Source organism: Acomys russatus, chromosome 14, assembly GCF_903995435.1.
Source record: "Acomys russatus chromosome 14, mAcoRus1.1, whole genome shotgun sequence".
Taxonomy (NCBI): Eukaryota; Metazoa; Chordata; class Mammalia; order Rodentia; family Muridae; genus Acomys; species Acomys russatus.
In genome coordinates this window covers 6,166,556-6,179,194 of record NC_067150.1, presented here as the reverse complement: position 1 = coordinate 6,179,194, position 12,639 = coordinate 6,166,556, and the positions used below count along the sequence as shown (strand labels likewise).

At 39.6% G+C, this 12,639-nt stretch overlaps 1 protein-coding gene across 1 annotated transcript in view; it reads left to right on the top strand.

The window, feature by feature from the left end:
* Cntn5 (contactin 5) overlaps window positions 1-12,639 on the top strand; it is a 445,387-nt gene that overhangs the window by 161,066 nt on the left and 271,682 nt on the right. The window contains exon 8 of the mRNA XM_051156769.1: window positions 8,312-8,493. Within this exon, the coding sequence (XP_051012726.1) occupies window positions 8,312-8,493 (182 nt within the window). The remainder of the gene's footprint in view (window positions 1-8,311; window positions 8,494-12,639) is intronic.

Genomic DNA, 12,639 nt, shown 5'->3' with positions numbered 1-12,639 from the left:
ATTCACACATCTCTAAACAATTGCTTTCAAATATGGAATCTGGTTTCTTATTATGACCCATTTGGGAAGAAAATATTGGCAAGCAGTTTTTGTAAGTGAGAAATATTTTTCATGTGCTTGTTATGTAGTTCTTGAGAATAAAAGCAGGTATAATAAGCAACATAAATATTATTTTGTTCTTAATTACATTTCTTAATATGAGTCTTTTAGTAAGTGAACATTTTAACTTCCACTATTTTGGTGACAGAAAATGTTCTTGAGAGATTGCCTAACCTTTTGTCCTGACAGACTCTCCACTGTTTACAGCATGTTTAGAGGGTGTGTATTTTAAGGTGATGCCCTCGGCATATGAAGCAGAAGGAAAGTTAAGCAAGAAGTTAATAAGGAAAGTGGATGGCCACAAGTTTGTGATCTCTGTAAAGCTGGTTCTTCTGTGTAAGTTACAAGATACATCCCACTTCTTGCTAAGGATTTACAGATTTTCTACAATAATATATTGTAATTATCCTAGAAAATCAGACTTTGTTTCATCTGAATCTACAGCCATCTGATCTATGAGACATACTAGGAAACAAGTCCACTTGTCTGAAAGAGCTTGGAAAGTTGAGTTAGACAGGAGATAGAGAGGGAAGTGAAACAGAGTCAGATAGAGTGTGTAAAAAACTTTCTGTAGCCCCAAGCTGCACCTGTATGCAGGGTTACATTGAATCTGCAAGAGCAAAGTCTTTAGAACCCTTCGCTCTGGTTCATCCAATCTCTTCACCATCTCACCTCATTGTGTCTGGCCAATCCCTTCACCATGGATATCTTATCCCTGGCTCTACCTTCTGGCCTGGATGACTTAGAGCACAAGCCTCTCTCTTTGAGTGTTTGATTCCCTTACTGCAAGTTTAGTTCTTTGGTGTCTATCTAATTGAGCTGCTCAGGACAGTGAAGAAGGTAGAAAATTGTACAGAACTGAGCCCCAAGTGTGCTTGAGCCTCGTGTGGACGCCAATGTCTCTAGCCACTGAGTATCTACAGAGGCTAACACTAGTCATCCCTTCCACTGCAGCTTCATCAGGCAATGCTGAGCATGACTGGACAGCCACTGCATTTGCTCACTCCATATCTACAACCTTGCATTATACAAAGCTTCCTTCATTAATCTTTTTAAAGATAAATCAAAGGGGAATGCCAGGAATTATATACAAAATACAAATCAATCTGTTTTCTGTTGCATCTCCTGCTCTTAGGAATGTCACTGGCTTATTAACCTTTATTTTCCTCCCTTTCTCTATATTGGTTCTTTTTATGTTTATTTATGCATAATCACATTTGTATAATCTTACAAAAGTTCACTCTCAAGTCCTTAACTCCTATATACGTTATATGTAACCCGGGTGAAACAGTAATTTCTAGTTCCTCGAGTCACTATAAATAATGAGCTAAAGTATACAAGGTACTTAAAGTCTAGCACATTATAAGGATGCAAATGTTATCTTCCTGTTATCATCTAGTTAGAGAAGTAAGAAACCCAGAAAATGACATTAAAATAACATTTCTCCTTTTATCTATCATATCTATCTAGCTAGCTATTCATCCATTTCTTCATCCATCTATCATCTATATATCTATCTATCTATCTATCTATCTATCTATCTATCTATCCATCTATCTCACTCTCTTGTTCTAGGCAGCATCAAGCCTCCTGAATTCTACATCTGAAATTTGTGTTGTGTCCTCTGCTTAACCCTATGACAACAGTAACCATTCATGAAGATTGCTTCACCAGTCTCCTGGCTCTTTCCCTAACTACAGTCTTACCTGTTATCAGGCCATTGTCCTTACCTACTTGCAAACTATGTGCCATGCCCTGGCCTTCCTTGCATCAAGATTGATTAGAGTGCAGTAAGGCCCATCTGATACATACACTGTCTATGGCTGCTTGCACTCTACAATAGCACTGAATTCTTATAAGAGCCCATACAGCCAACACATCTGAATGTTTTCTCACAGTGTTTCTCTTTATATGACAATTGTTTGCTTAGTGTTATCCTACACTCTAACGTAAGCCGTTCTCTCCTACTCAGAGCACATCACAGATTTGTGGTGGTTGTTAGGAAAAGCTAACTGTATGAAAACCATTTCCATGGCAGTCCCTGCTCACATTTTCATTCCTCTTCAATCCCATCACCATCTACTGCTAACCTAGAAACAGCCGCACTGATGATTTTTTTCATTGCTCAAACACACTTTTCCCTCAGGACTCTAGGGACCAACCTGTCGCCTTGATTCTATCTAGAATGTTTCCTGTTTCTCTGACCCTGTCTATGTTAAGCTGGCTGTTTTCTGTCTTCCTCCTTCGCTTCAATCACACTCAGTGCTCATAGAGTCACTTATAACTGATTATGTGAGTTCCACACGGTCAGGTTAACTACTGTAACCTCAGCCTATTACAAAACCTGCCTCATGATAGCTACATTGAATATAAATGGCTAAGTGAAAATGAATTAATACTTACAGTATTGCTCTAGAAATTTCTTTCAGATATCTGACAATGTGTGATCCTCCAGGCTTCTCCTTCTCTTTCTAGGTAACACTGGTTTCCTTGGAGTTGAAGGGCAGGAATCTCTTGGAGAGGAGCACATCTGGGAAATACATGCCTTTGGTTTGATTTGTGTGTGTCATAGATGACTGCCTCTGGACTAAACTACTTTCAGTCCACATGGCTTTTCAAATGAAAAAAAAAAAGTAGCAAAATTTTAAAACAGTAATAAAACCATAAAGATTATATAGCAGGCCATCATCTAATAGGACAACTCAGAGGTTGCTCCTAAATTAAATTATTTGCCTAAGATAATTAACATAATGTTATGTCTGAGCTGACTCTTAAATCCTTAGCATAACTAATACCAGGGGAACGATGTGAGCTAATATGCAATCATACATTCTAAGTAAAGAATCATTAAGTAGAGAGATGTATGTTAATTTCTTTTCCTTGAAGGCCAATTAGGACTCACTGATTCTGAGGATGTGACACTGTGTTCCTGTGTCCCCAGGAGACACCCTCTGTACTTTGCCATTAACAAGTATGTGGTCACAAGCTCACTCACTTCTCCTGAAATCCTTCAAGATTTTACAAAGGAACAATCTTGTCCCCTCTGAATCCTTCTATCCTTCCCTTCCACTCTTCCACAGGACTCCAGGAGCTCCACCTAATGCTTAGCTGTGAGTCTCAGCATCTGATTGGATCAGCTTCTGGGTGGGGCCTCTCAAAGAAAGGTTAACTCAGGCTCCTGTCTGTAAGAAGACCAACAGAGTCAACCCAGTGGGGATTACAGAGAAGGAAGCACCAACCAAAGAGCACGCATAAACAGGATCTAGGCCCCTACATATATGTAACCAATGGGCAGTTTGATCTTCATGTTGCTCCCCTAGGAAGTCAAGCAGCTGCTGTGTATGACATGGACGCTGTTGCCTGCTTTTTATCACTTCACCCTAAAGGCCTTGCCTGGCCTCAGTGGATGACGATGAGCTCAGTCCTGACGGGACCTGATGTGCTGGGGTGGGTTGGGGGTATCCCCTTTTCTGATGACAAGGAGAGGGGAAATAGAGGAAGAAGGTGAGAGGGAGGGACTGGGACAAGAGAAAGGAGGGAACTATGATCAAGATGAAAAGTGAATATATAAATTAAAAAATTAAAAAAGGATTTTACAAAGGAAACTTTTGTCTTCAAAATTTTTGCAGAAAATGTAAATTGCAGTGATCACCCACATTAACATCTGAATTTTGTTCTTTTTTTTTTTTAAGCTACAGGATCATAAAAAGAAAAAAATCTTTCCGCTCAATAGCTATTTTTTATGATGGTTTTTTATGTGCTTTCTTAGAGAAAAGTTATAAAACTTGGGTCTTTTCGTTTCCATCAAAGGTATACAGTGTTCCCTTCTTTTGTGCAAATCACAAAGGAGCCATAACTGTATGTATTTCCACATCCAATGTAAAATTCATGTCTCACTTGTGACTTATGCAAGGAAAATAGGAAGCTCCATTAGACAGACCTACAATTTGTCTGTGAATAGGGATGTGCGGCTGGGGAGTGCTTTCCTGTGAAATCATTAAATCTTTACAGCTAAGTCTTCCTTCTGTCTTGACAGACTCTACACATTACTTCATCATATGTATAAAATGATCTTTAAGAAATGCCTCTAATGACTTCAGAGATGGCTAAAGTTCATCCAACATGCGCCTTGCATTTCAAAACTACATTTGGAGACACTTTTCATTCTGTCATTTTGACAGTGCTAACACAAAGCCATATCAAAATTTTCAATGTGGTTTCACCTAATCTCTTGCTATTGATAGATATTTCTGAGACAAATGAGTAACAGTGTAAAAGTGTAATACAAACTTTAAGGACCCTTTATCTTCTTTAAGTTCCTATACACATTGCAAATGAGAATCCAATGTGTGGCTCAAAATATAATTTAAGCACATGTTCAATAAGATATAAATAACTGTTCTCTGCATTTATGTCATAATTAATATTTCTACTCGCTCTTTCAGCATAGACTGACTGAACCAGCCCTCTTTTCAACTAACAACTCCATTTTCAGGTTGTGTGATGGGGGAAATGGTGTTAGATTACAACATTACATCAATGAAAATATTGTTACCCTAAGATGTATTTTTTTAATGCTAAGCCCTGCCCAGAGAAAAACTGAATGTATAAAACAAGATTATAAACAAAGTATTTGAAAACAGAAAACGTTCTTTGATTTGCTCTTGGCTGTCATGGACAGTATAGATGACGGGAGATTTCCCAGAGGCCTGAATGACAGGGGATATCCCAGAGGCCTAGATGATGGGGATATCCCAGAGGCCTAGATGACAGGGATATCCCAGAGGCCTAGATGACAGGGATATCCCAGAGGCCTAGATGATGGGGATATCCCAGAGGCTTAGATGATGGGGATATCCCGGAGGCCTAGATGATGGGGATATCCCAGAGGCCTAGATGATGGGGATATCCCAGAGGCCTAGATGACAGGATATCCCAGAAGCTTAGATGATGGGGATATCCCAGAGCTTCAAACTGTTGAAAGCAAAACTAAAGTTGCAATGTCCGCTTCGCTAACCAGTCAATGCCTTTTTCCTAGTAGTTTATCCATTGACTTTATAACTACTGCCTGAATCAGTTCAAGCTATTCTATTAAGAGGCAATAAAATTCCAATATCTTTGAATTTGATTATTTAATTTACTGCAGAAGAGGATTTTTCATAAATGGGGAAAATAAATAATAAGGTGGGCTTGAAGGCTGTGGGAGGTGAATAAGGGATGCAGAGTGCAGGCTGCGGGGCATGGGAGGAAGCACTCTTGACCATAAGAGGGAAAAGAACACTCTGATGCTAAGAAAAAAGGAAGATGTTTCAGACAGCGGGAAGGGCTTCTGTCCTGAGAGCGTTAGAGCCCGGTGTCGAGGAGTGGGGTGAGTGCCCTTGCCGACTCCAGTGGGAAAGCTTTATAACCTCCTTGCTGTCCGTCACAGCAGCTTTTGAAATAAGTAATGAAATGGATGTTGAAAATCCTCAAGATATTTAAGACTTCATTAGAAAGAAAAAGGAGTGAACTGCATGACTCAAATATAGACAGGGGATATAAAGTTAGCTTGGACAACAAGACTGCTCAATTGGAAGAAGAGGAAATTCCTCTACAGAGAAACAAAGCAGATGAAATTGTTCAACAGAGCTGTCAGGAAATTCTTCCCATAGGAAGGGAGTATGTTTTGGTAGTATTGTGCTGTAGCATGTTCAAGGCCTTTGATTTGATTACTGGTCCCCATCCTTACATTCCCTCCCACCACCGGGGCATGTGCACACGCGTGCGCTTGCACAAACACACACACACTCACACACACACACAACAGAGTAATAAACAATGCTATCATTCCTATAAGATGAAATATATTTTGAAACCACTTTCTAAAAGCCCTCTATATTCATTGTTTATGATCCAGAGCACAGTGTTACGGGAGATCCAACTGGGATGCAAAGTGCTTTGTTACTTAAAAGGATGAACCATCATCCAGCTGGTCATACAAACTAGAGATGGGCAGAGGAGGAGGATTGGAGACACACTGAGGTGTGCTTCTGGGTCAGAGGGTAGTGAAAGGGGAGGCGACAATGGAAGACACATGGGCTCCGTTGTGAAAAGTATAACATGCACATAACATCAGTGGACCAGAGATGAAAGTGGAATGGACTCCAGTGCACAAGAACTTGTAGAAGAGAAGGCAGGACTTCAGTCACTGTGGGCCACAGAGCATCACTAGGAAGGATGAAACTGGGGACTTCATTCCTTTATCACATTAGAGCAATAAAATAGTCCAGGTGGATGGTTGACAAATGCTAAAGGGCAGTTTTAAAATTGCCATCAAAAACCTGTAAAAGTATGAACTAAACTAGGGTTTTGAAATCATTTTCTAGACAAGATAAGGTTCAGAGCTTAGAAAGAAAACCATAGCCCCCAGAAAATTTACTTCTAAGATCTTGTCTCAGAAACTATCATATAACAGCAAGGCAGGGAGAAGACCTGCTGAGATACAAATTCTGTTTTAGTAGTTCCTTTTTTGAGAATTCCATACATAAGCACTGCACCCACATTGTTCTTCAATCACAAATTCATGATTTCTTGGTTAATTATTATTGATTTTAGTTATTATATGTATGCACATATATGTATATATTACACACACACATATGTAACTTTCTGAGTATATTTAGAATCAAGTTCTTTTTATAGTTTTTAAACATTTGTTTTCAACAATAGACTAAAGTAAACAGTATTAAAAGATCAAGTTTTTATAAAACATATGTATAATTTAGTGTTATTTTCCTTTCAGACAAAAATAACCTGAAACAAATTAGTTTATAAACAAAAACTATGCAAAAGCTTCATGCTTTTTTCCAAGAAACATATTCTTTTAAAATATTTTTCATACAATATATTTTGATCATATTTTTCCTCTCCCCCAATTCCTTCCCCACTCCCCCACCTCCCTATTCACCTGCATCACTCTCCTCCACTCCTCCCTCCCTACTCACCTGCATCCCTCTCTCTCCTTCCCCACTCCCCCTCCCTACTCACCTGCATCCCTCTCTCTCCTTCCCCACTCCCCCCTCCCTACTCACCTGCATCACTCTCCCTTCTTTCTCTCCCTTAAAAAGAAAAAAGAAAAAAAAAAGCCAAACAAATGAACCAAGTAACTGCAGTGAGATAAAATATAATAAAAGAAAAGCAGAGTCCTTTTTAGGTTGGCCAACTACTTGTGGCATGGGGCCCACACTGGGAGGTGGACACTCCAGTGGAGAGAACTGATTTTTTTTTTTTTTTTTTTTGCCAGTGGGTATTAATATAGTCTCTTTGTTAGAAACACGACTTTCAGTCCACTTTTCCTTCTTAATGCTGGGATTTTTGTCTGGTTTGAGCCTGCGTAGGTCTTATATTTAACTAAATTAATCTCCCACAATCCCAACAAGGATACAGGGAAAGAGGAACTGCCACTGTATTATGGGAAAACAATACACCAGTACTCATTAAAATTCAAATACGCATGCTCTTTGATCCATTCACCCAGTTTTCGCAAATAACTTCTGCAAACCATGAAGGCAACAGAGCAGTGCATCAGCATCTCCTTGTGACCAAAAGCATAAAATGAAAGCAATGATGTCCTGAACCCTGAATTATGAAGGACAGTCGACCAACACGCCTCATGTAATGGAGTTATATGCAGCTATAAAGGAGAAAAGCCAAGCTAATATTTATTGAATAGAACCTTTGGTATTAGATAGAAAATATGGAAGCTTTATATCAAAAACAAACAGAAAAGAACTAAAAGGCTCATTGTGGGTAGAAGAGTGTTACAGTACCAGGTGAATGATCCTGTACAAACTGTTTGTTGCTACAGAAAGCAGATTTTCAGGCAAGGGCAGAAAAGTTTCTTTATTTAATCCCTAACACTATGTTTGACTCCTGGGGCTAAAATTTAGCAAGTTCATCAAAATACATTTGCCACCTAAATATACATAATTTACATTTAGGAAATGTAAAGTGAAGGCTTCTGAGGGGTTTGCTGAAATCTGAAAGAGAAAGACTTGATTCTCTGATAATCTAACAGACGCGTGGAAAGCAACTCCTTTCACTGGCACACAGCCCTAATTGTGATTACGTTTTATTGTGCTCAGCCTATTAAGTGCTTAAATTACCAGATAACTGAATTTGTGTTTCTAATAGCGGGAGGTATGTTAACAGTGCCTTTGTTCCCCCGTTGTAGTCCTGTTCCGACAATCACTTGGATGAAGGTTAACGGCTACATTCCCAGTAAGTCCAGACTGCGGAAATCCCAGGCGGTGCTGGAGATTCCCAACCTGCAGCTGGACGATGCTGGCATATATGAATGCACAGCTGAGAACTCCCGTGGAAAAAACTCCTTTCGTGGACAGCTACAAATATACAGTAAGTGTTCCAGAAATGCACAAAGTTTTGAGAGAGAGAGAGAGAGAGAGAGAGAGAGAGAGAGAGAGAGAGAGAGAGAGAGAGAATGCAAAATGAACCAAACATTGCTCATCTGGCAATGAAAATCAAGCAATAACATGAAAACATATTTCTTTGAATAGGTAATATCATGTAAAATGAGATTACACATAAAAATATTTTAAAGAGAAATAAACAAGGAATTGTCAACTTCTTTGTAGATGACCTTCTATATCCATAAAAATGAGACACTTGCCTTGAACTAACGACTATCGTCTAACAGTTCAATTCTTATTTTATAAATAGAATTAACTTATTTTTAGCTCTTGGCTTAGCTCAGAAGTCACAATTTCATGTCCATGCACCAAATTCTGCCTTGCTGCTGATTTAGGTAAATATCCGCTTGTTTATAAACTCTCTGTTTCAGCATTTGCTTGGCTCTGGCAGAATTAAATGGAGACAGGGACCTGCTGAGTTGCAAAGACTAAAATATTTGCTATCAAGCAGTTCAGAGGAGAAGTTTGCTGAGCTCTGGCCTGCGCTAATACGTCTGTATGACTAATAGCTCTTGAAACTTGTGGGTGTTTGTTTCCAAAATGCCAGTCAACCAACCAAGTGGTAGATAGGAAGTAGGATTAAGGGGTCTGGCTCTTTGTGCAGTCTCACATTTGCACATCCACTTATCACACCTGCTACACAAGGAGGTAAGTGATAATGTGCCCGTGTCCTAGTTGAAGACACCAAGCAGAACAAGGAACACAGGAAGCCAGGGCAGTGAGAAAAGCAAACAGGCCCCCGGAATAGGCACATGGCCGATTCATCCAAGACATCGAATTGTAATTACAACTCAAGACGCCTCTCCTGTAAACCTAAGTGCACCGTGCAGGAAGTTTGAAAGAATATTCTGAAATGCTGCGAGTTAAATTCAGCTTTACTGTCTATGACTTCAGTAATTCCTTCAGGAGTTTATCTTTTCAGCAGATTAACCCATGACTCCTTCCTTCCTCATTCTTCCCTCCCTCCCTCCCTTTCTCCCTCCCTTCCTGTTTCATAAGTGCCTCTTACTATTTCATATGTTAGCAATAATGAAGGGAATTAGAAAAAATTGAACCTCAAATTAGAGCTGAAAAATGTACAAAGGTTCATGAGGGTTCACAGCACATTGTATCCTGAAGACTTTAGTTACAACTCAATTTAAAAACCACGGGGACCTGAAAGGCTGAATAGGACCCAGCGTCTGAGAAGTCTGCCAGATGCACACAGGAACTGTGTCAAAAGTCTTAGGCCACAGGTGCACCTGTCACATTAATATGCAATCTACCAAGTTTCTAATCTTGCATGAAACTTGGAGTTTGTAACTGTTCATAATTTTTTAAAGCAAATAGTCACAACAGTCGGCAAACAATGGAAAACAACCAATGTTTTGCCATACCCCACTGAGATTCATTTTTATCCTTGTAGTGACAGAATGGAGAATTAACCCTCTTTACAGAAAAATCTGCAAATAAAATACAAGAATCTAAAAAGAGTTTTGTGGTTTAAAACCACAAAAGAGACTATAGAATGCTTATTGCTGCGTGTGCTACTGGAAAACATGCCCCACATAGCTGTTATAAAGAGTGCTATCCCCTAAAGAGAATGACTTTTAGAGTGTGGAGCCCAACGTTCCTAGTTGACCTAACTCCTTTGTTCCATCTTCTTGACTCAGCTACTGGGTTCTTAGGTAGTGATGATTCCTGCAAACAGTGCCAAAACAATTTATTTTAACTCGATATTGATTCATCACTTTGAACTTAATGAGTATAGGTTGTTACCAAGGCAGAAAAACTAGGCCACTTTTCACTACTTGCCATGTATAGTTGACAGAGTGGGATGACATCTTGAAAAGATGAGACCTCTCACTCCACCCCATCATTAGAATGGTTCCTTGTCAGACTCCATCATGGTAGCATACACTAGAATTGTCCTAAATAATGCCAATTCCTGTCTGTTTCCTTGGGAAAATTCCAAACATCGTTTCATGTCCCAAAAATATCTGGGGTCACATGTTTTTATAATTTAAAACTTTAGTGATTATAAAATGCAAGTGGGGTCTTGATGAATATTTATATTTGGCTAATATCAGGTATACACATCGTTAAACCTTCCGTTACTAGGACAAAATTCCTGAGATAATTATCTTGAAAAGATGGAAAGTTAGTGCTGGCTCATATGTTCAGAGGCTTCAGCCAGGGTGTCTCATCCTTGTCAGATGCTGTGAGACATCATGTAGAAAATGCCTTTCTCACATCTACTAGAAGGCAGCGAAAGAGAGGGAGAGGCTTGAGCCCCATTAGAGCACACCCCCAGTACACTAAAGACCTTCAAATAGACCACAACTACTGAAGTTTACGCCTTGAGCGTAATAGCCTGGTAACCATGGCTTCCGTGCGTAAGCTCGGGGAGCTCCCTATGCTAACTTCATGGGTATCATGATCTTGGCTGCTTTCTTCTATGGTCAGTTTTTCAAGGCTTCATTTTGAATAGTAGGGGTCACACCGAAGCTCTGAACTTCCAGTCTGCCTGCGACACGATAAATTTGCGTTCTGAGGTAGCCCGTTTTGTCAACGTGTAAGAACCGACATTGGAGGCAGTTGTTTTGTTTTGCACAACTGCATTGGTATTAAAATATACCATAAAATGGTCACATAATATGAAGAGGCCCATGTTAAATCAAAAGTAAAATAAAACTAAATTTATATGTGTAGCATAATCATGTTTAAACTATAAAATTCAAAGAAAAAGAAACAACAAAAATGATATTGTTGCGTTATGGGAGTGATTTGAAGTTTAGAGTAAACGGCACAGTTTTTCAGGTAGATGTACTATGGTATCCTGTACACTAGGTTAATGGCTTAATTTCTTGATTATTTCTCCTCTTTAGTTTCTGCTGATTTACCCAAAAGCTTGGCTTTAAATTGTCATACAAAAAATGTACCCCAAATTAAACTGAACCTTTCTTGTTAGCAGTCTCAGGTAAAATGAAAGGAAATAAGAATAAAACACGTGGAAAAAAAGAGAAGGGGGAATAAAGGAGAGAGAAGAAGGCAAAACCAAAGGAACGACAGAAGGGGAAAAGGAGGAGGGAGGGAGAAGCCAGTGTGCTGGCCTGGCGTGATTTAAGCAGTTCTAAGGAAGTCTTTTGAAGTGAGGGGTTTTCTACACAGAAAATATATTACATAAAGATGTGTGACCTACAATACAGTAAGTCACATGTGACCCCACAGCCAGTGATTTGGAGTCATGACAGTCTTTCCCTTGTATCTATGGTTTAGGCATGAATAGAATTTACTGTATCTATAACCAGGGTGCTTAGGATAGAGATAGGTTGTACTATTTCAAACAGCCCAAGGACACAACTGCATTGCTCATGTAGATAACAGTTTAGATCTCCTGACTGTCTTTAAGTCCCTGGGCAACATCTTCACTAATTTTAATATGTTTTATTATCTACAGTTTAATTCTAGGTTTTTCAAAACATCTCTTTTGAGGTTACTTTTTATATTTCTTTCTAGAACTAAGCATGCTATCCAGGAAGCAGTGGATAATTTTTATTATAAATATATCTTATTATAATGATTATTGCTTTTCTGTTAACATCACTCAGCCAGATTCAGTGTGAGGCAAATGAATGGGGAGACTGAAGAACGGCAGCTACCGTGACAGGCCATTCATGTTCTAGGCGGAACACTGCCACGGCCTCACACATTAGCGCCCCCGTGGCGCTGAGTCACGAGGATTTCACGTGTACACAGACCAGGAACCTAGTACTACCAGCTGAGTTAGAAGCACGTGCTCAGGCGGAAGTAGGTGTGGGTAGAATGTAGGATGCTAGAACAGGGCCGGCACAGAAACCTAGAAGAGGCTCTAAGGGAGAGCACACAAAAGTACACTCTCTTATGAATGGGGAAAGGAGGGACTGAGGGCTCCAGCCGGGAGAGTGGAGTGGGGGGTGCAGCACAGCACTAACTGAAATAAAACTTGCACAGCCCTTTCTCTTACACAGCGTGTACACTGTTAAGAGATGTTATAAACAATTGAGAGAAGTTAGCAGCACACTCTGAGCCTGTAGTTTGGGGTTACAGAAGC